The 19,746-nt window shown below is 58.6% G+C and overlaps 8 protein-coding genes and 1 pseudogene across 8 annotated transcripts; 3 read left to right on the top strand and 6 right to left on the bottom strand.

Annotated features, from left to right (window-relative positions):
• Positions 1–166: 166 nt before the first annotated feature.
• Positions 167–2,236, bottom strand: ACA1_282320 (annotated as a pseudogene).
• A 440-nt stretch (positions 2,237–2,676) lies between these two features.
• ACA1_282310 (mitogen-activated protein kinase kinase kinase) lies at positions 2,677–5,798 on the bottom strand (the record flags this gene model as incomplete). Its single annotated transcript, XM_004344760.1, has 13 exons — positions 2,677–3,043; positions 3,110–3,412; positions 3,521–3,562; positions 3,727–3,779; positions 3,849–4,177; positions 4,260–4,446; positions 4,556–4,681; positions 4,816–4,896; positions 4,964–5,020; positions 5,154–5,223; positions 5,302–5,428; positions 5,528–5,588; positions 5,670–5,798. 13 exons carry the CDS (start codon positions 5,796–5,798, stop codon positions 2,677–2,679), a joined length of 1,932 nt encoding a protein of 643 aa, XP_004344810.1.
• A 241-nt stretch (positions 5,799–6,039) lies between these two features.
• ACA1_282300 (uncharacterized protein) lies at positions 6,040–6,742 on the bottom strand (the record flags this gene model as incomplete). The annotated part of the gene is made up of 4 exons (XM_004344759.1): positions 6,040–6,163; positions 6,246–6,405; positions 6,492–6,540; positions 6,623–6,742. 4 exons carry the CDS (start codon positions 6,740–6,742, stop codon positions 6,040–6,042), a joined length of 453 nt encoding a protein of 150 aa, XP_004344809.1.
• A 332-nt stretch (positions 6,743–7,074) lies between these two features.
• ACA1_282290 (uncharacterized protein) lies at positions 7,075–7,387 on the bottom strand (the record flags this gene model as incomplete). Its single annotated transcript, XM_004344758.1, has 2 exons — positions 7,075–7,286; positions 7,342–7,387. Coding segments are annotated over 2 exons (258 nt in total), but the record flags the coding sequence as incomplete, so codon positions are not given.
• A 308-nt stretch (positions 7,388–7,695) lies between these two features.
• Positions 7,696–8,440, bottom strand: ACA1_282280 (dihydrofolate reductase; the record flags this gene model as incomplete). The annotated part of the gene is made up of 4 exons (XM_004344757.1): positions 7,696–7,827; positions 7,902–7,981; positions 8,039–8,153; positions 8,210–8,440. 4 exons carry the CDS (start codon positions 8,438–8,440, stop codon positions 7,696–7,698), a joined length of 558 nt encoding a protein of 185 aa, XP_004344807.1.
• A 326-nt stretch (positions 8,441–8,766) lies between these two features.
• On the top strand, positions 8,767–11,154 carry ACA1_282270 (uncharacterized protein; the record flags this gene model as incomplete). Its single annotated transcript, XM_004344756.1, has 5 exons — positions 8,767–10,225; positions 10,308–10,450; positions 10,524–10,842; positions 10,907–10,993; positions 11,132–11,154. 5 exons carry the CDS (start codon positions 8,767–8,769, stop codon positions 11,152–11,154), a joined length of 2,031 nt encoding a protein of 676 aa, XP_004344806.1.
• Positions 11,155–11,364: 210 nt separating this feature from the next.
• ACA1_282260 (R3H domain containing protein) lies at positions 11,365–12,737 on the top strand (the record flags this gene model as incomplete). The annotated part of the gene is made up of 8 exons (XM_004344755.1): positions 11,365–11,407; positions 11,445–11,644; positions 11,724–11,845; positions 11,937–12,028; positions 12,090–12,181; positions 12,261–12,359; positions 12,441–12,576; positions 12,664–12,737. The coding sequence occupies 8 exons, from the start codon at positions 11,365–11,367 to the stop codon at positions 12,735–12,737; spliced, it is 858 nt and encodes a 285-aa protein (XP_004344805.1).
• A 420-nt stretch (positions 12,738–13,157) lies between these two features.
• On the bottom strand, positions 13,158–13,538 carry ACA1_282250 (antibiotic biosynthesis monooxygenase; the record flags this gene model as incomplete). The annotated part of the gene is made up of 1 exon (XM_004344754.1): positions 13,158–13,538. One exon carries the CDS (start codon positions 13,536–13,538, stop codon positions 13,158–13,160), a length of 381 nt encoding a protein of 126 aa, XP_004344804.1.
• Positions 13,539–14,474: 936 nt separating this feature from the next.
• Positions 14,475–19,613, top strand: ACA1_282240 (uncharacterized protein; the record flags this gene model as incomplete). Its single annotated transcript, XM_004344753.1, has 13 exons — positions 14,475–15,705; positions 15,796–15,924; positions 15,994–16,058; positions 16,127–16,249; positions 16,356–16,721; positions 16,805–16,946; positions 17,086–18,304; positions 18,429–18,535; positions 18,679–18,782; positions 18,890–18,988; positions 19,094–19,128; positions 19,280–19,385; positions 19,464–19,613. 13 exons carry the CDS (start codon positions 14,475–14,477, stop codon positions 19,611–19,613), a joined length of 3,876 nt encoding a protein of 1,291 aa, XP_004344803.1.
• Positions 19,614–19,746: the final 133 nt, after the last annotated feature.

Genomic DNA, 19,746 nt, shown 5'->3' with positions numbered 1-19,746 from the left:
CGAATGAATGGTGTAAACAAAGCCTGTGGGGATGTCACCGTCATAAAGGAAAGAGATGCATCAAAATGAAACATGGTACCACATCGGTGGGTGATGCGGCGTGTGTGCGGTTTGACTAACAAAATAAGGATGGAAATTGAATATGAGTATGGTGGTCCGCAGATGTCTACGGGCAGCGGGCCACGTTGATCTGGCCTCCACCTGAGCCGGTGAGCGACGAAGCCACCACCGAGCCCACGACCTGCGCCTTCTGGAGCGTCACCGATGCTGCCGGCGCCAGAAGGGTGCCTACAACAAACCGAATAGTGTGAGAAATGTGGGCGTTGGGTCTAGGGCAAGAGTGGTGGGGGTACCAGGGAAGAGAAAGTTCTCAATAACGACCCGATCTGCCGAACAGATGTTCCAGGTGATCAAGCCCTGTGGTATGGCGGCGGTATCGAAGAAGAAGTTGGAGAAGCGCGCGGTGCCGCTGCCCAACACGTTGATGATGACGGACTTGGTCACCGAGGCGTCGACGTTGGTGAGCCGCATGAAGCCTGTCCTCGCCAGTGTCGACACATCCACCGTGAATACCTGTATGCAGAGAGTTAGTCTCAATATCAAGCATCACAGGCCGCCAGGCAAACAGGTAGTAGCATTGGGTCAGCACCTCGGTCTCGAGGCCTGTGGCCCGCAGGCGCACGTCGCCGAAGATGGTCGTGTCGGCCGGGGTGGCATTGGTAAGAGCGCACAGCACAGCGCTCACGCCGGTAGGTTGGTCCGCACAGAGCTGAAGTCGATCGACACATTGCTCGCCTGCAACCACACCAACTCGTCAGCCACCAAATAAATGAAGCTAAAATGCCGGTAAAGCTGTGACAGTGAGCTGTACCACCACTCCGTTGCCTGGTTGGAAGCTCGGCGGACGAATGACGTCGCTCTGGTTGGCGACGAGAAGGTTTCCGCAGAAGAGGTGGGTGTCGACCGCGTTGACCGGACCGTTGACGATCAGGGTCGAGCCCTGGCTGGCCTGGTCCGTGCACGGTGAGTTCTGGAAGATGCCAAAGCCGCGAAGTCGAAGACCGCCGTTGACTGCAACCGCGCTCTCGAAGTCCCCGTTGACCAAGTCGACAGAGAAAGTGGTTGCATTGGAACTTCCGTCGGTTTCGTTGCCAAACACGAACGCGCTGAAGCCGGCCGCCACCCCCAGCAGCGGCTGCGGGCAGACCGAGGCCAACGGCGACGCTGTAGGCAGGGACGATGGGCCGGGCGTCGACAGGATGGGCGAGACCGAGGTCGAGGGCGATGAGGTGGGCGAAGGCGTGCGGGAGGGCGTGGGAGACGGGGTGGTGGAGGGGGTGGCCGAGAGCGATGGCGAAGGGGAGAGCGAGGGCGTCGAGGAGGCCGACGGGCTTCCTGAAGGAGAGGTAGAGGGTGTGAGAGAGGGCGAGGAGGAGGCGGACGCAGACGCAGACGGCGAGGTGGAGGGCGAGGCCGAGGGGGAGACGGAGATGGAAGCCGAAGGGGAGGGAGAGGGACAGGGCGATGAAGATGCCGACGCAGAGGGTGAAGATGAGGGCGACGGAGAGGTGGATGCTGAGGGCGACGCGGACGGGGAGCCCGAGAGCGAAGGCGACGGAAAGAGAGAAGGCGTGGAAGAGGGAGAAGGAGAGGCAGAGGGAGAGGCGGATTGGCTGGGAACGGGAATGGGAGAGAACGAGGCGCTGGCCGAAGGAGAGGAGGAGGAGCTGGAGGAGGGAGACGGGCTACCTGATGGGGACTCAGGCGGGGGTGACGACGACGCGCTGGGCGAGGGCGACGCCGACGCGGACTCGGACGGGACTGGCGAGGGCGAGGCCGAAGCTGAGGGCGAAGGCGACCGGGAAGGCACCATGCTCGAGGGCGAGGGCGACGGAGACTTCTGTTTTGGGCAGGAAGGCGACGGAGAGGGCGACGGTGACTTCTTCTTCGGGCACGACGGGGACGGCGAGGCCGAGGGCGACTCCTTGACCGGGCAGGTGGGCGACGGCGGCGTAGGGGACTCGGATGGACAAGCCTTCTCCTTGTTGGGCCGATGCTTGTATTCGTAGTCGTGGCTGTCGCTATCGTCCGAGCTGTAGTCGCCAGTGTCGTCGTAGTATTCGCTGTCGGGCCAGTCGACGTCTTGTCGTCTGCCGGCGTGGCACAAGGAGGCCAAGAGCAGCAGGCTCAGCACGACGGCCGTGCGTCGCCAGGCCGTTGTTGCTGGATTAGCCATGACCAGTGGTTTTTTGCGGGGTGTGGGCGAGGTTGTGGTTGTTCTTGGTTTGTGTTGGAGCGGTAGCACAAGATGAAGGAAATGGAGGCGGTTGCAGCTTCTTTCTGTGAGTCGTGGACGAATGGGTGCTAAGCAGTGCAACAACTCGTTTGTCCGAGGGCGTCCGGAAAACTCACGAGCTTCGCCACATCCGCCATAGGGCGGCACTTTATCCGGACTTCGCAGCCTTTTTTAAAGCGCCAGTTCCAATGCAGCACACTCCGGTCGAAATTTCGCCATTCAGCGAATAGGAACGTAGGCCCTCTCTTTCCTCTTTGTTTTCCCAAGTGTTGTCTGTACAGATGAAGTGGGGGTGATCTTCTTCGCCTTGATCTCGATCTCGTGGTCTCTCAATCTCTCCTTTTCTCCTCCTTCTTCTATTCTTCTCTTCTTCCCGCGCCTCACCAGTTCTGCTGTACAGACGAGGTGGAGCGCCTCCGCTTGTCCCGGTCGGCCGCCGACGCCCGAGTCACGGCCGGCTGTGGTGGCGTGGCCATGTTGGTGGGCGTGGTGGACCGAGCCAGCTGGATCGGCGGAAACCCCTGGGCCGACGGGGTCGGGTAGTAGCCGGCCGGGGAGGCGGGCGTCGAGCCCACGCCGGCGCGGGTGGGCATCACGGGCGAGCCCCCGACGGGCGGGTGGGGCGAGGTGAGCGTGGCCGAGGGCAGCTGTGACGAGAGCAGGTACTGCAGGAGCTGCTGTGACTGCTGGATGAGCTGGCTCTGCTTCTGCTTCTCCATGATCATCTCCATTTCAAGTTGCTGGCACCTATTCCAGTCGCCCAAGTGAGTGTCGAGTGCGTGTGTGCCGTGTCGGATTGCGGGCGGAGCATACCTGGACTTCCAGCTCAACAGCTCGTTGACGACGTTGATGATGGAGAGGTTGAGATAGTGCTCCATAGTGCTTCGGTCTTCCTGTGGCTGGTAGACGACTTCCTCCTCGGCCCCTCTGGCCTCGCCGCCCTCTGGCGTGTTTCGGTCGAAGATGCTGTAGCTGCCACCATCACCTCCAACTGCTCCTCCACTACGCCTCGTCTGTCGGGCCGACGTCAGGCCGTTGAGCGCTTTTTCCACTTCCCTTCTCTTGTCGGCCTCGTTCTCCCGTCTCTCCGTGGCGAATGAGACTTCTTTCTTCGCGCTGTATAGAGCCGCACACGTACACGCACCACCGCACACGCACGAGTGCAACTGTGAGCGGGAGCCTAAATTTTCTAGTGCGTTCTGCGTGCCATATAGTCGGGGCTACCTGTTGGGAGTGATATAGCCCGTCGGGGTCGCGTCGTCGGCCCTGAGCGAAAGACTGCCCGAGGTTACCTTGACCAGACCTGAATAGCTTGTTTCCAAACTCTCGTTACCAGACCGCCGCGAGCTAGAATTCCAACCGCGCGTGGTGTGGTTGAGAACTTCCATGTCGCAAATGCCAAAGAAAGAGCTTGTGTTGCAATATAGTACCTTATGGGCCTCTTGCGCATTCGTCCCGATTCCGTCATCGAGTTGAGCATTCTCTGCGCACACCACATTTTCATCAGTGCGCGTCTCGGCTTGTTGCAGGGTGTTATTATGGCAATGTATACCTCCTCATTCTCGGGGTCGATTGGCGACCGAGGCTCATCGGCTAAGAGGCCGACAGTGGCCCGCCGGTTGTCCTCCTTGGCCTTGTCGTACTCCTCGCGCCACGCGCTGCGGATGGGCAGGAACGGTGCTGGCGCGGAGGAGGAGTAGGGCGGGCAGAACTCGCTCGGCTGCAGCCGCGAGTCGTCGACCAGCATGCGCTGCGCGGGGAGGATCGTGGTCGCGGCCGATGGTGGCGACGACGTCGGCGACAGCTCGCCGCTGCTCGACAGAGACGAACTGTCCGTTGATGATAATATCGAGGTGTCTTCGTCATATTCGTGCCCTTCATCTGATCATACGTTGACCACACACACCAAAGTGACAGTGTTAGAATTAAACATATTTAATTACGGGGAATTGCAAGATCGTACCTGTGGCGGTGTATGTAGTCTCGCAGTCGGCTTCGATGATGCTGGGTTCCTCTTCTGGTTCGACCACGGAGGGCAACAGCTGTTGTTGTTGTTGTTCCTTCTCCTTCTCCTTTTGGTTGCCGATGTTCAGTTCATTCCGCACGTAGTGCACAATATTCGAGAGCACCTCCCTGGACATTCTCTTTCCCTAGCGAATTGGATTGTTGATTTCAATTAACGATTTGCATGTAAGTGACACGGCCACTCAGAAAAACACATGGAGAAGGTGTGCGGTTGGAGATGGGCGTGTGGCGAACCTTTCCTTCGTTGAGTTGTCTCGAGAGCCGTTTCGTGTCCTTTTGCATCTCTTCTGTCGGTGCGACCTCAGGGTTGGCCATGTCCGCAGAGACCTGAGGCTGTGCCATCTGCGCGCGATTCTCCGCCTGCGTGCCGAGAATGGGCCGATGAGAGCAAAGTCACGAATTAATTCTACGCGCACGCGTGCGGGAGGAGTACTATCAGAGCGGCCTTTCTTTGTCCTGGCTTTCTGGTATTGCTGCAGAAGCCTCGAGATCACCTCTTCGCTTCGCCTGCTGTCGTAGTCGTTGAAGAAGTCGTGCCGCAGTAATTCTCGGGCCGATGGTCGTTTCGTGGGGTCCTGAAATGTGTAACGCGAAGAAGAATCAGAACACCGACCACAGTGAAGTGCGGATGAGGTCCGCTACCTTCTGAAGGCATTGGCTAATGAAATCGAGGAAGGCGGGTGACCACTTGGAGGGATCCTGCACTGTCGGCGACGGCCGGTTGGCCAATAAATAGGCGGCCTGCATGTAGGAAAACCCCGGTACGTCAGTTACCAGTTCTCAAGGGGTAGAAACGATGACAACTGCAAATTGACGCCAATCATTGTTGTACCCGCATGGGCTCCTCTGTCGCATAAGGCGGCTGTCCGTCGGCCATCTCTATCACAGTTATCCCCAGCGACCTGAGCGCATCAGAAATGCGTTGTGTGTTGCGATTGTGAGAAGAAGTTGCGGACACAGCTGCAAAATCAAACGCGTACCATATGTCGGCGGCTTGGTTGAACGTCTCTCCCGCGTACACTTCGGGCGCTAGCCAGAGTGGCGAGGGAGTGATGCCCTGGGCCTTCATCAACGTTCGCATCCAGAGATACGGCATTCCGAAATCGGCTACAGTGGGTATGTTTGTGCGTGCGTGTGCGTGTGTGTGTGTGTGTGTGTCAAAGCGGAGCCACGCGAGTACGCCCCGAAGAAGGTGTGCAGCGGTACCTAGCTTGGCATCGCCGAGCTCGTTCATGAGTATATTGGAGCACTTGAGATCACGATGGGGCTGAAAGTTACGCCGTAACACATGAGCATACCGAGAGCGAGCGAATGATATGCGTGCAAGAAAGTGGAGAGTAACGCGTACAACTCCCATGGTGTGAAGATAGGCGAGACCGTGTAGGACCGACGTGATGATCGAAGCCAACTGAAGCTCCGAGAAACGAATTCCATACTTTTGCATTCCGGCTATACTGCCGACCGCACAGTACTCCATGATGATCTGAAAGAGTGGGTAGGGTCATGTTAGTTCATCGAGCCTCTGCTTCAGAACGACGGGAATCGAACAGCTTACCCACATAAAGTCTTCGTTGTAGAAGGTGCCGTAATAGCGGACCACGTTGGGATGGCGGGCGCGCTGCAGTAAGGAGACCTCGTTGGCTACTTGCGCCCTATATCCACCATGCTCATGTTAGCAGCCCTGACAGGGGCAGGACCTTAGATCAATTGCGGCGTGGTCAGGCATGAGCACAGTACACTGAGGTAGTTGCCGCTTCGCCTTGCCCGTGCATCAGCAGGATCTTCGACGCAATCTCGAAGCCGGTCTCCTTGACCGTGGCCTTATGCACCACGGCGTGCGGGCTGAAATGACAATATTAGAAACATCAAAGGTTAGGAAGGTGGTGATAGATGAGAGAATTCGGATTATGATGGTGGTGCTCACCTGTCGCCCAGTTTCCGACGCAGGGTGAAGAGGTCGTTGGGATCGCCGTTGTTGGTCGTTGAGTTGAGCGAGTGCGCGGGGAACACGCGCTTGTCCTCGCCCACCCGATTGTGCAGCTGCTCCGGAAGCGAGAAGCGCCACGTGCTCTTTCGCGAGTTCTCTGCGATGGGGAGAATGAGTAATGGACCAACAAGTTGGCTCATTGGGGGGAGTGCGCCAGCGCGCTGAGCGAGCGGGAAGGCGTACGAGTGCGGAAAGTCATCGAGGCCCGCTTGTTGGCCCCCATAGGCATGTTCTGGGCAGATGCAAGCGAAAGCGGGGCAGAGAGTGTCAGAGTAGAGTCGGTGTGCGGGTTGGCACAGAAAGAGTACCAGTACCCCCAAGGGGTCGGCCTCGAGCGAGGGAGAGTCCTTGGGCACCAGCTCACCCGACTTGCGATGGCGGAGGCCTTTCCGCTGCGTGGGGCTGGTGTCCGCTCTGCCGCGGTCTTCCGGCATGGTGTTGCTGTTTTCCGGTCGGCCCTTGGTTTTGAGCCTCGCCTTGGCGAACTTGGCCAACAGGCTCCCACCAATTCGTGCGCCCCTGCTGCGTTTGAGAGAGCAGTCGTCATGCAGTGAGTCTTAATCATCTATGCTTGATCAGAAGGGGGATCAGGAGGTGATTAGGTTTATACCTCTTCTCTTCCTCTTTTTCTCCTTCTCCTTCTCCTTCTCCGTGTTCGTGTTGAGTTCTCTATGCGAGCTGGAGCGACCGACCGAGCTGCTGCGTCGCGTCTGCGTCTGCGTCGATCTCTGCGACGAGCTCTGGAGAGGGGAGGGGGGGTAAATCATCATGAGAGATCGCACCCCAAGAGATTTATGCAGCTCCAACGTGTAAAGTCGGTAGTGGCGAGATGTGATCGTGGCGTTACCTTCGTCAACGACCAACGTTGTGGCTTCTCCTCCTGGTTCGACATCTTTATCCTCTTTCTCGTTACTCGCCTTCTTCCTCCTCTTCTTTTCGAATCCCAATCGCTGCTATTGTTTCGAATCGTTTCCAATGCTGGGCCAGAGAGAGCTGAGTACAAAGGCTTTCCTCTCTCCCACTTTCCTCTTACCTCTTCGTCGTGCCCCAGGGACTACCCTGTTTGTTTGACTTCTCTCTCACTTCCTCTCTGCCGACCCTCTGTTGTCACTGGCGCTCCCTCTTCTCGCCGGGTGTCGTTGCCTACCTGCGCGAACCGCTGCATTCCATACATATTTTTCCTTAAATAGCCGAGTGGTGGAATTTACGTACTCTAGTTGGTGGTGGACCACGACCTCAGGTCACCTGACCAGGCACACGACTACGGCGTCCATAGGTTCGCCCTGGCCGTGGCCGACGGCAACAGGCCACAGCCCAGCAACGCAGGTGCTGCGCCTCCTCACGGCCGTGGTGTTTGCTGAAGGCGGTGGTGAGGTGAGGCCACGGCTCACGCCTTTTCGAAGATGCAGAAGGTGTAGTGGTAGTTGGGGTCGGCGCTGGGTCGCTCGCTCACCAGGACGGGGAAATGAGCTCTCCAGTCGCTGGGAAAGAAGGTGTCGCCTTCCACCTCCGCATGCACCTGACCACCATCGTCGTTTATCACTGAGCAAGAAGGCTGGCCAACTTGGAGAAGCGACTGAGCATGAGGCTTACCCGAGTGAGGTAGAGGCGAGTGGCGATCGGCATGGCCTCTTCAAACACCTTCGCACCACCACACACTAGTATCTCCTTGTCTGGCACGGGTGTGGTGAGCCACATGCAAACAGCAACATCCTCGCGTTGCGTGGTACCTGTACTCTGGTCCTGCTCTGTACTAAAACGGAAGTCCTGCGCGAGCTGCAGTGCTTCAGGCAGCGATCGGGCCACCATGCACCGCCTCCCTCCGCTCTGAGGAAGGACGAACGACTACACTAAATGAAGTAATAGAAAGGATTTGTTCGAAATGTGTATATTGAAGGCACCTTCAGCGGCGAGGGCTGCCATTGCGGGTTTCGGGACAGGGCGATGGTGAGTGCAGCAGGGTGGTCGGCCTCGTAGAAGCAGTGGCGCCCTAAGATGATGATCTGGTCCCGCACCTTGCCAAGGTAGAAACGGAAATCTTCCGGTATACGCCATGGCAGAGCGCCCTTGCGGCCAATTACCCCATTTTCTGCCACTGCCGCTATCACGCTGACCCTCCTCGTCCCCTTCATCTTTTGACCAAAGATTTCTTTTTTATTTCTTTTAAAAAAGAATTAAGAAATGAGAAAGTGAAAAGAGAAGAAAGGAAAAGCGCTGGAAATCGGGAAGTAGTTGAAGAAAAAAAGCGGGAACAGGTGCAGCGAAGGCCAACGACAGAACGTAACGAGGTTGGAGAAGAAGGTGAGAAGAGCCGTCAGAAGGTGATCTTTGGTTGGTCGGGAGATTGACAAACACTCGCATCTGACGAGAATCAGACAGGCGCCTCCCCATTTCTCATCAATCACTGCAAGCGAAGCCGTCACCAATCTAAGTACAGCGGTTCGGACAGCGCCTCGAGATGAAGAGGGGACACTTTGCCAAGAGCCCCAAGGGGAAGGGCGGCAACTACCACAACAAGTCGGCCACTGGCGACAAGCGAAGGAAGAGCGGAGGCAGGGGAGGTGCATCGCCCTACGGTTCCGCTGCCCAGGGCGACGCTGTAGCGCCAAGGAGGAACCGCAGTCGATCGGGCGGCTTCCAGGAGTTCGGTAACTTCTTGTGGACCTACGATGCATCGACGAACCACTGGGTCGCGAGAGAGTCCGATTCTTCTCCCCCGCCCAGCTCTGCCGCCATCGACATCAGCAGCAGCAGTGGCCACTCGAAGGCTGCCCTCAGGGAGCTTAGCGAGTTCGGCCGCGAGTTCCCTGCGGCGCACAAGGGCAAGAAGGGCAGGGGCAACAACAGCGGAGGCGGAGGCGGTGGTCGCAAGGGCCAGCACCAGGGCTACAGCAAATCGAATCCGCAGTCGTCGATGGCGGATGATGACCTGGATGATGCCTCGGCAGCCGACCACGCCTTCGTCGGGTTCCGATCTTCTTCCTCTCCGCACTACAAATCCGCGTCGCCGGCGAGCGCGTCGGGATCCAGCTTCATGATGCGCTTCGTCAAGGGGGAGACCATGAACGACGAGCGCGAGAAGCACGCAGACGACGACGAGGCGGCACCACCGGTGGCGGTCAAGATCGAAGTCATGCAAGAGGTGAAGCTCGAGGTGGAGGTTAAGTTGGAGCAGCCGCCGGAGCGAGACGTCAGCAGCCACGCACGCCCGGTGCGCTGGCAGAGCGAGCCGGCCATCCCCAAGTACACGCCGGTCGTCTCCCCGTCGCGCGCACTTGGCATGCCCTCGGCGACCACCCCGCAGGAGGCCTTCAGCGGACGTGGCCGAGGGCGCGGCCGCGGTCGCGGTCGCGGCGCGGCTGTGACCAACTCGCCAACTTCGCCGGCCGACTTCCACTGGACCTACACCGAGAAGACGCTCAACGCCGCCGCCGCCGCGGACACTGCGCTGGAGGAGGCCAATGCGGCCATCTTGGGCGTCGTGATCAAGCGGGAGCAAGAAGACGTGGTCGTGGTCGAACCGGACAACGGCGGCATGGCCATTGCGATGTCGACCGCTACCACTGCCACCACGACCGCCGCCGTGCCTGCCCAGGGCAAGCCTGGTGCGCACCAGCGAAACAACGATAAGCAGGCGAAGAAGAACAACAAGAAGAGCAAGAAGTGGGAGGAGAAGCAGCTGAGGAACAGGACCAGGATCGGGCTCGAGCCTATGGAGAGCGACTCTGCGCTGTTCACCACCCGCGATCTGGTGCGCGCCAAGTTGCAGACCGGCGCCTACGACAAGACGGACCAGCGCAACAAGAGCTCCGAGGACGACGAGGAGAACGCGCAGGCCGATGAGGACTTCCTGTTTGGCAGAGGCGGTCGCGAGATGCGCAGGGGAGCGCCAGTCAAGGGCAAGATGCCGGGCAAGGGTACTTCATTTCTCGTTTCGCTGCTGTGGTGGAGTGTCGCGCTTATGTTCACCCATTTCCCTGGGCCTTTGGTATCCATTAGGCAAGAAGCAGCAGAAGAAGGCCAAGAAGGGGTTCGTGTACGACATGGATGACGAAGACAGCGAGGACGACGGAATGGTGCTCGACGAAGAACTCATCCGCGACTACATGCTCAACACCGAACTCGATGATCTGAACCTGGATGTACTTATCTCCACCAAGCCCTTGAGTGCCTGTGGTTGGCTTAGGGGAAGCCTAATAACTCGTTGCTCCACAGGAGGACGCCATGGAGGAACACCTTTTGCTTCACATCGTATCGCAACTCAATGACTATCATCTGTCGGACGATGATGACGACGACGATGACGACGACGAAGAGGAGGAGGGCGACGAGGATGATGACAGCGAGGAAGGCAGTGACGAGGAGGAAAGCGATGAAGACGACAGCGAGGAGGACATCTACGATGAATATGGTGACGATGAAAAAGAAGAGGAGAAGGAGCTGGCCAAGAAGCTCATGGAGAAGGCCGGGGCTAAGGCCAAGAAGACAAAGAAGACGCCGCTGGGCCTTGCAGCCTGGGACGATGCAGAGACTGGTACGTTCGCCACCGTATTGGTCGCGTCGCGTTCGTGGGGCCTAACATCGGTTTGTGGCTGCAGCCGTGGTCGATGCGGCAGTCGACGATGAGACCTTCGATGCTGTGCTCAACGCCGACTTCACCCTCTTGCGTTCTGACCGGCCTCCAAGTATGACACCTCCCCTCCCGCGTGCGCTGCAGTTCCCTTTTCTGTCCGTTGCTCGTCTCTGTGGCTCTTTGTGTGTCCCAAATCTGTGTCGCGTACGTGTGAATTTCGCGTTGCTGATTTATTATTCCGTTTGCGAAGAACGAAAGCGAAAAGTGAGATAGCATGAATAACGAAACGATGAGAGAGTGATGATGTCGTTTTTTCGCATGCACGCACGACTGCCCCACGCGCGGGCGAGAGGGTTGACAGAAAGTGGGAGGTGGTGTGCAAGCAAAGGCTTCACACGGAGGGAGCGAGGGTCTGTGTGAACGCGCGCAGCTGAAGCTTTAAGAGCCAAAAGGCCTAGCGTTCATGCTTTACGCGTGCACGCCATGACCCGCACCCTACCCTATCCCTCACCTCTTCCGCTCCCCCGTGCGCGCTGGTCGATCCGCTCGTCGACGACGCACAGGCTTCAACCAAAGGCTGCAGAAGGCGGGCGGAGGAAAATGGGCCAGCCGGGATGAACAGCGGGGATCGCCCTACCAGCGAGGCAACAAAAACAACAACAAGAAGTGGAAGACGCCGGAAAAGGGCGGAAAGGGGCGGTACACCAAGAAGGGCAAGTGGTACGATCAGGAGTTCAACGAGGAGACCATCACCGATGAAGAGGTACGCAACGCAACCTGCCTCACGCGCACCACATCAGCGAAACCTGAAACCTGAATATTTTCTTTTTGTGTTTCTCCAGGAACTGCCCTACATTGATCGCACGCCGCTCAAGGGCCAGCCGCGCACCCCGAACGGCATGGTCACCGTCCACTCTATCAACGAATCCATCCGCAACTTCATCGCTAACGATGACAAGGAATGGTGCGTACCCAATGCTCTTTGAACTCGCGCTACACTCTCGGGCAGTGGACGAAATGTTTACTCACTTCATGTCCTTCGGTCGCTGTCTCAGGCTTGAACTTCCGCCGATGAACAAGAAGCAGCGCGTGATGGTCCACCAGCTCTCCCAGCTGTATCACCTCCAGAGCAAGAGCTATGGGATGGGTATGCTTTCCCCGGGCTTGTCCCCCCCACATCGATATGCTCATGCACATGCTCTCTGTAGGACGTCACCGGTTCCCCACCCTCGTCAAGACGGTCTATTCCTGCTATCCTCCTCAAGCCGAGCTGCTTGAATTCCTCAATCGCGCTGCCAAGGTACCTGCACTAGCGACCACTGTGCCTGACCTCCGAGGTCCCTGGTCGCAATTCCTCACGCTCGTTCGTTTGTGTGTAGATTAAGGCCGCCAACGGCGCACCAGCGCCGAAGAAGAAGCTCTCGAAGGAGGAGAACAAGCAACTGCGGAAGCTGAAGAACATGAGAAAGCGCGACGGCGTACGCTTTCTTGCCTCTTGTGCTAACGTAGAATTGGCTTGGTCCTTGTTGGTGTTCGCTCACATTCGATGGCTTGTGCAGGGCAAGGAAACCTTTGTGTCAACCAAGCGCGAGATGGACGGCAAGGTGGTGGGCGAGGGCGCCGTTCCCCTGGGTCAGGAGACCATCGGCGCGCGTCTCCTTCTCTCCATGGGCTGGAGTGGAGGCGGCCTCGTTGGTACGCACTCGCTTTCTCGTCTTGTCCTCCTCACACCTTTATCCGCCGCTCACCACGATCATGCTTCGTGTCAATCAAATTTTGTAGGCACCAACGGAGAGGGCATCGCGGAGCCGCTCATGGCCATCGTGAAGAACAACCGGAAGGGCCTGGGCTTCTGATGAGGAGACCTGTACATTCAACTGGCCGTACATAGAAAACAGAGCTTTGAATGTAGCTTGCCCTCTTCTTTTCTTCCTGTTCACGCCTCTGGTTTTTATTTCTCTTCTTTTCCTTCGTTCTTTTTTCGTTGGTTCAGCAAAGACAGGACTGACCCACAATAGACGTACAGCTGTGCGAGTAGAAGAAGGGGAGGAGACACATAGGAAAGGTACTAATAATCCATTGCATTTCGTCTTTGGTTCATAGTCTACATCACTTAAAGTGGTGGCCTGCTCGTCCCTCCATTCCGAGGGGCTGAGCGGTTCCCAACAACTCAACAACAAACCTTCCACCAGTTGATGTCACCAACAACTCATCACCATCAAACAAAAGAATTGGGTGTCGTTGGTGACCACAATAAATGTGGGCCACGTGGTGCGTCACAGCTTGGCGGAGTTGGCGGGTGAGGTTATGAAGGAGTAGTCACGCTCCACGCGGGCGATGCGAGTTGTGAAGGCCTGGTACCACTTGGCGCGTCCGTGCTGCTGGGCCAGGCGGTGCTCGCCTACGGCTTTCCACGCGCCTATCGAGGCGAGGTCGCGCCAGTAGGAGACCGTCACGCCCAGGCCGTGGACGCCGCCCTCCCGCACGCTCTCCACGCCCAGGAAGCCCGGCTGCTGTCGTGCGAGCTCGACCATGCGGTCGGCGGTGACCGCGTAGCCTTGCGGGTCTTGGTCGCTGCGCACGGAGGTGAACACCACGGCATAGTACGGTGGCTCCGGCGTGTTGGCAATGCCACCTTCCTGCTGTGTCTTGTCCATTTTACTTTGGCAATGAATTAATGAATAAAAGATAAGGAAAAATAAACAAGAAATGCCACGGAATTGGAGCTGGATTCCAAGAACAAATTCTAAATTATACTGGCCGAGATCAACACGAGGGGAGGGAATCTGCGACAGGCGAAGAGGATGGCGCAGTTCAGGTGAATAACATACCTCCTGCTCCACCGTGCCGGCATGGCTACTGACAACTCGGGTTTTAGGCAGGGGCAGCGACCTCTGGGCATGCAGAATTCATCCAAACGGAGCGTAAATTCCACAATAAATCATCAACAGCAGCAACAGATCCCTGGCCAGCGACTACCAGTACGACCACCCGCCCATTAAAACGCACAAAATTCAAATTGATTAAAATCAACACGGTGCCAGAATTGACAACTCTCTTCCCCCTGGCAGCAGCGTGGCCAACCTGCAACAAGCACCCTTGCTGCCGCTCCCTCGAGTTCGCAGGACCTGTCGTCGTCACCCTTCAAGAAGCTCAAGACATCACACGGTCCAGCGGCTGCGGTTGGGGCAGCAGCGGGCCAGAGCACCAGCTACGCCACATCGGCCGGTACCTCCTCTCGTCCGCTGTCGCAGAAGTCCGTCACCGCGGTGGCGGCGCCTGGACGCCCCGCCGTGCGTGAGAGCAAGCCATGGAAGACGCCACAGTGGATGCAGGCCCAGAGTGCTGCCACTACGCCCAAGCGGCGGAGCACCGGTGGACGCCAGTCGAACTACTACGAGGGGTACTTCCAACCCAAGCAAACCGGTGGCGCGGCTGGCGGGGTGGGCAACCAACTGCTCTTCTCCACGTCGACGTCGACCACAACCACCGCTTCGTCGACAACACATCATCATCACCAACAGCAGCAGCACCAAGGCTTTCCCTCACATGGGCCATCCACCTATCGCGGCGGCGGACATCAGCCTCTACCCATGCAGACCGCTGCCACTCGTGGCGGATTGAGGCCGGCCGCTCCAACATCTTCGACGACCTATCGGCCCAACCCAATCACCAGCCGCACGATACCCGCTGCTGCGTCAACGTCGCTGCACACCAACAGACCCACGACGGCGGCTCCGCCCAATGGCTACGCGCCCAAGCCCATCGGCGCCGCTGCGGTTGTCACGTGCGACCTCACCAACGACTCGGAGGACGATCAGAGCGACGGCTTCATGCTCAAGAGCCTCGACTTCCGCGGCACCCAGAGCGCCGTCGATGCGCCCACGAAGAGCCGCCAACAGGGCGCCAGCGCGGCGGGAACGGAGATGGACGCGTTTGCCGAAGACGCCTACGCGTTCGCACTGGCGCTGGGCGAGGAGGAGGAGAAGGCGAGGCAAGTGCAGGCCGAGTCTTATCGCCCAGTCCCGCTCGGGACCACCACGACCGCGCGAAGCTCCTACCAGCCCCCACCACCTGCCAACAACACTACGACCAAACCGTCATCATCGCTAGCGCCTGTGGGACGCGGACGAGGGGCCGCGCGTCAGAACGTCCGAAATCCACCACCTCAGCCTTCCAGCCACGCTACCGCCACAGTAAAGGAGACCAAGCCGGCGTATGCCCCGTGGCAACCGCAGCAGCAAAAGCAGGGCAACAAAGAGGCGCCGATTCTGCTGGTCGACGAGAGCGAAGCACAAGCGGATGCTCCCAAGGTGGCCTACGATCCGATGAAGCACGAGAGCAGCAACAGCGAGAGCTACGACGACGACAGCGGGTGGCTGTACGATGCCATCGTCGCCGAGTCAGACATAGCGGGCAAGGGCGTTGAGGACACGGGAGAAAACGACAAAAAGCGGAAACGCGGGAACGGCTACGACGGTGCGGACAAACCGCGGACGCCCTCGCGGAGCGGAGGACACAGCAAGAAGGACTACGCCGTGCCCACGGACGAGCCCAGCTCGACCGTGTTCTCCTCCGGCGGCGATTCGCTGTTGGCAGTGCCGCAGACCAACCCCGACCCCGGGCCATCGCTACCGGTGGCAGCCGGTGCGGTGAACGTACAACGCGAACCCGACGGCGGCCCGATCGTGTTGGATGGCGGGCTCTTGGACGACCTCATCCTCGTTCAAGCCCTGGAGCAGCACGAAGGCGGCAAGCAAGCGCGAAAAGATGAGTCTCTTCCCGAAGTCGCTGCAGTCCCTTCGTCATCGACGTTCTCAGAAGGTTAGTAGCAGCCAGCCCTCGGCTCACTTCCTGCCTGCGCTCTCTCACGCCCTCACCCATGTGTCTACCACTGTTGTTGCCTTGGCCCAGGTGATGACGTACTGAGCATCAACCCCTTGGCGTCGACCGGATTCAGCGTCCCCGAACACGTTCCATCTTCTTTCTCCTCTTCCTCATCGGCGGGCAGTGTGCCCCAAGTGCCCGCTTTCGATGTGCGAGGTACGCCCGAAAAACATTCACCCTTTGGGGCCTTCGTTTCTTTTTCTGACGCACCCTTTCTTCGGCCAGGCCAAGCGCCAGCGGACGATGTGGCGCGGGTCAAGCAAGAGAACTACCAGCTCGCGCAGGCAAAGGTCTATGAGCCTCGATGGTGTCACTTTGCACCGAACCGCTGCTGATTCGCAACTTTTATTCTTACCAGATCCGAGCTGAAGAGGAGAAGGAGCGGCTGGAGCGTGAGCTCATGGCCATGCGACGGCAGATGCAGCAGATGAAAGCCGAGCAGGAGGCCAGTATCGAGCATCTCAAGAAGAACGTCAAGTCTGTACGGTTCCCGTGCTTCCTTTTCTGCATCATCTCCATAGGAGCTTGACGTGTGTGTCGTGTGTGTGTGTCGCGTGTCTGTCGTGTGTGTTGCTCTCTCCATGTAGGCCACGGCGAGCCGGGCGACACTCGAGGAGAAAAACACGACCCTGAACCAACGACTAGTGCAGGACAGCAGGTCGCTGCAACGACAAATCACCACTCTGAGCGATCAGCTGGCCTTCAAGGACAGGGAGCTGGCAGGGGCCGAAGAGACCAAGCGGCGGCTACTCGCCGAGCTCGAGGAGGAGCGGAAGCGGAAGCTACTGCCCACTCGTCCCGCGGCAGCCGACGACGACGAACGCCTCAAGACGCTGGCCGTCAGCAGGCGCGAGAAGCGGTCCTCGACTTCGGGCGCTTCGCGAGAGGCCGAGGAGCGTGCCAACAGGGAGGCCAAGCTTCAGTCCACCGGCCTTGCCCCTCTGGTTCGCATGGTGCGTACACGCCCAGCAGCGAGCAGCACTTTCACCTTTTCCCTGCTTAAGCTAACAACACTGGCCGGTCATTTTTCCGACAGTCGGAAGTGGGCATTTTGCATCACTTGCTGGACGAGAACATGTCAGGCCACCTCTTCACGCTGCTGGGCAGCAACACGGCCAATTCGACCTCGCTTGCGCAGGCCAACGCTGACGTGGCGTCTACCGAATCATCCGCCAGCGGTACACTCTATTTATTTATATTATTTATTATTTGCCGCTGGCGGATGATTGCATATTATTATTATTATTATTATTATTTGCAGTTTCTATGTTCACGCACAGTGCTCACGTCTGTTTGTTCGTGGTGGCTTCTCTCCAGCGGTGCTGCTTCTGTTTAGGAACCACTCGTCTCAGTCGCTTCGAGAGTCGCAGACCGAGAGCGAGCGTACCGAGATGCAGGACAAGCGGCGCAAGTTGGCGCAAGAGCTGCGGCTGACCATCGCCAAGGTGCTCCACGAGCGGGCGTCGCTCGCCACCATGCTGCCTCTCCTCTCCGACTTCATCGTGCTCGTCAAGAAGCGCACGGCGTCCAGCGGCGGCGCTCTTCCGCACCACCACAAGGCCAAGGAGCGAAGCGAATTGTCGACATCCACGTCAGCAGCGGCGGCCAGCCCCGCTGAGGACTCGGCGGCCATGTCGCTTCTCTTCTCGGCGCTCAGCGTGCTGCACGTGCTGGTCGATGGGTCGGAGCGGTGCCGGAGGGCCATTCTGTGGGACGACAAGGACGAGCTAGAGGAGCGCGAGCGGCGCAAGAACGAGTCCGCCGCAAACCAGGGCAAGAGCGTGGCTGCTGCTGCCGCCGTCGCGCCGCTGCCGCCGCCGGTCAAGATCGAGGTTAACGGCGAAGAGCCGACGCACGGCGGTGGGATGGCGCCGCACAGCCACCTGCGCAGCTCGCGTATTTTGGTCGGCAGGCCCTCGATGACCGGCGGTGGGATGGTCGACAAGATGGAGGTCGAGGGCAAGGCCAAGGACAAGGGCAAGGAGAAGATGGATGTGGAGGACGACGAGCAGGCGGCAGCGGCGCGCGAGGCCCTCAGGCGGACGCGGTCGCTGGCGTCGCTCTTCCTGCTGGGGAAGGACAGCGAGCTCGACGATGACGACGATGACTACGGTGACGCGTGCGGTGAGGGCGAGCAGGACTTCTTCGCCATGCTAGCCCAGCACGACGCACAGCACGGCGGAGGCGAGACCTCTGTGAACGCCGCCGAGGACCGATTCCAACTGCTTCCGCCCTATCTCGACGTCATCCGCGGGCGACAGAGCACCGCCGCCGTCGCCGCCAACGGCCAAAGCTCGCGCGGCGATGGCGCTGCCAGCACGACGACAACTTCGACGTTGTCGGCGAGGGAGAGGCGACAGCAGGCCAAGATCAAGAGCCGCGCCCACGTCCACGTGCCCAAGCTGCTCGGGCTGCTGATCAATCGGGTCCTCAAGCGGAGGGAGATATCGCTGGGCAAGCACGGAGAGATCATCTGCAAGACCCTCCAGGTCCTCAACACGCTCGCCTGGCACTGCCCGTCTCACCTTCTCCACAAGTACCGCCCGCTCTTCCCCTTTACTCCATTTTATTTTATCATTGTTTTATGTACGTAAATGATTGGTTTGTGTTTATTGCTACGACCAATTGGTGTCAAGCTAAATAACACCCATGTCGGCCAGGTTTGAGCCGTTGTTCACGACCAACCTGTTGTTCTCGTTTCTGGGCCGCACGACCTCGTTGCCCATCAAGGAGCTCACCGTCGACATCCTTCTCAATCTTTTCCGAAGTACGTGCCGCTGGTGTGGTGTGTTCCATGGACGCAGCTAACCGTAACTGTGTGCGCGTGTTGTGTGTGTGTGTGTGTGGTGTGTGTGCGCGTGTTGTGTGTGTGGTGTGTGGTGTGTGTGGTGTGTGTGACACGATCATCAGTTCCTTCATATCTGCCTATGTTGAAGAAGACGGCGAATGGAGGCCTCACACTGCTGGACAGGGCCATCAAGTACCTCGGCGCCGAGCACTACGACCCTGCCGAGGTATGGCGCGCCACGATGTCCGATCCATACCTTGACTCGAGAACCGTTGTCACTCACCCACCCATCCCATCCCATCTCATCCCTGGCCGGCTCTCTCGGCTTCGCAGATTCGGCGCCTGCGCTGCAAGGTCATCCGTCTCGTTTCGCTCGTCGAGATGAAGTACAAGGACGTCAGCTTCGAAGTGCTGCACTCCAAGAAGGAGAAGGTGCGTGGTGTGGTCTTGCGTGTGCGCCCCATTTGGGTTGATGAGGGGGAGCTAACCTCTTCCCCCCTCCGCACCCCACACAATCTGACTGACCACTCCCTCCAGGCAACAAACCTGTTCGTGTCCCTGGGCGTGTCCCTGTGCGCCGAGGTGGAAGCTTTGCAGAATCTCCCACACACCGACCCAAGGTCTGACCCTTTTCTTCATTCTTCATTCCACCAATAATGTGCCTCGCTTGCGAGTGTTCACCCACTCACTCACTGCCTTGTGTGCTGGCCACTCGCGATCCAGTGCGGGGATCAGTGCCAGCCTCATTCGCGATATCGTGAACCTGCTCCTGCTCCTGCTCAACCACCTGGGGAGCGATACCGCCGTCAGCCACGCCACTCCCGCTTTGGTTCGTCAGATCTTTTCTTTGCTGCTCTCTTTGTTGCTTGTTTGCGTTTTGCCTGGTCACTCACAACGTACAACACAGCACTATTATCATCGGGCGACGAATCTGCTGGCCTCGCAGGCCGTGCACGGGCTGGTGGCCGACCTGGCGACCTCCGCAGCCCACGTCCACGCCTCCATATTCAGGGAGCACACCGCCGAGAGCGCCGAGGAGGGCGCTGTGGGCGACTGAGGAGCCACTTACAGTTGGAGTTAGTTCACTACTTTATTCTTCTTAATTATAACGGTTGCACCGCAATTGGTAGTTCGATTCACACTTGTGAAGAACAACGCGAGGCCGACACGAACCAGTTCATTCGCGTACG

Source organism: Acanthamoeba castellanii, assembly GCF_000313135.1.
Source record: "Acanthamoeba castellanii str. Neff unplaced genomic scaffold scf7180000084776, whole genome shotgun sequence".
NCBI classification, from domain to species: domain Eukaryota; phylum Discosea; order Longamoebia; family Acanthamoebidae; genus Acanthamoeba; species Acanthamoeba castellanii.
Note: the sequence above shows the minus strand (reverse complement) of the source record. Positions and strands in the feature narration are given on the sequence as shown.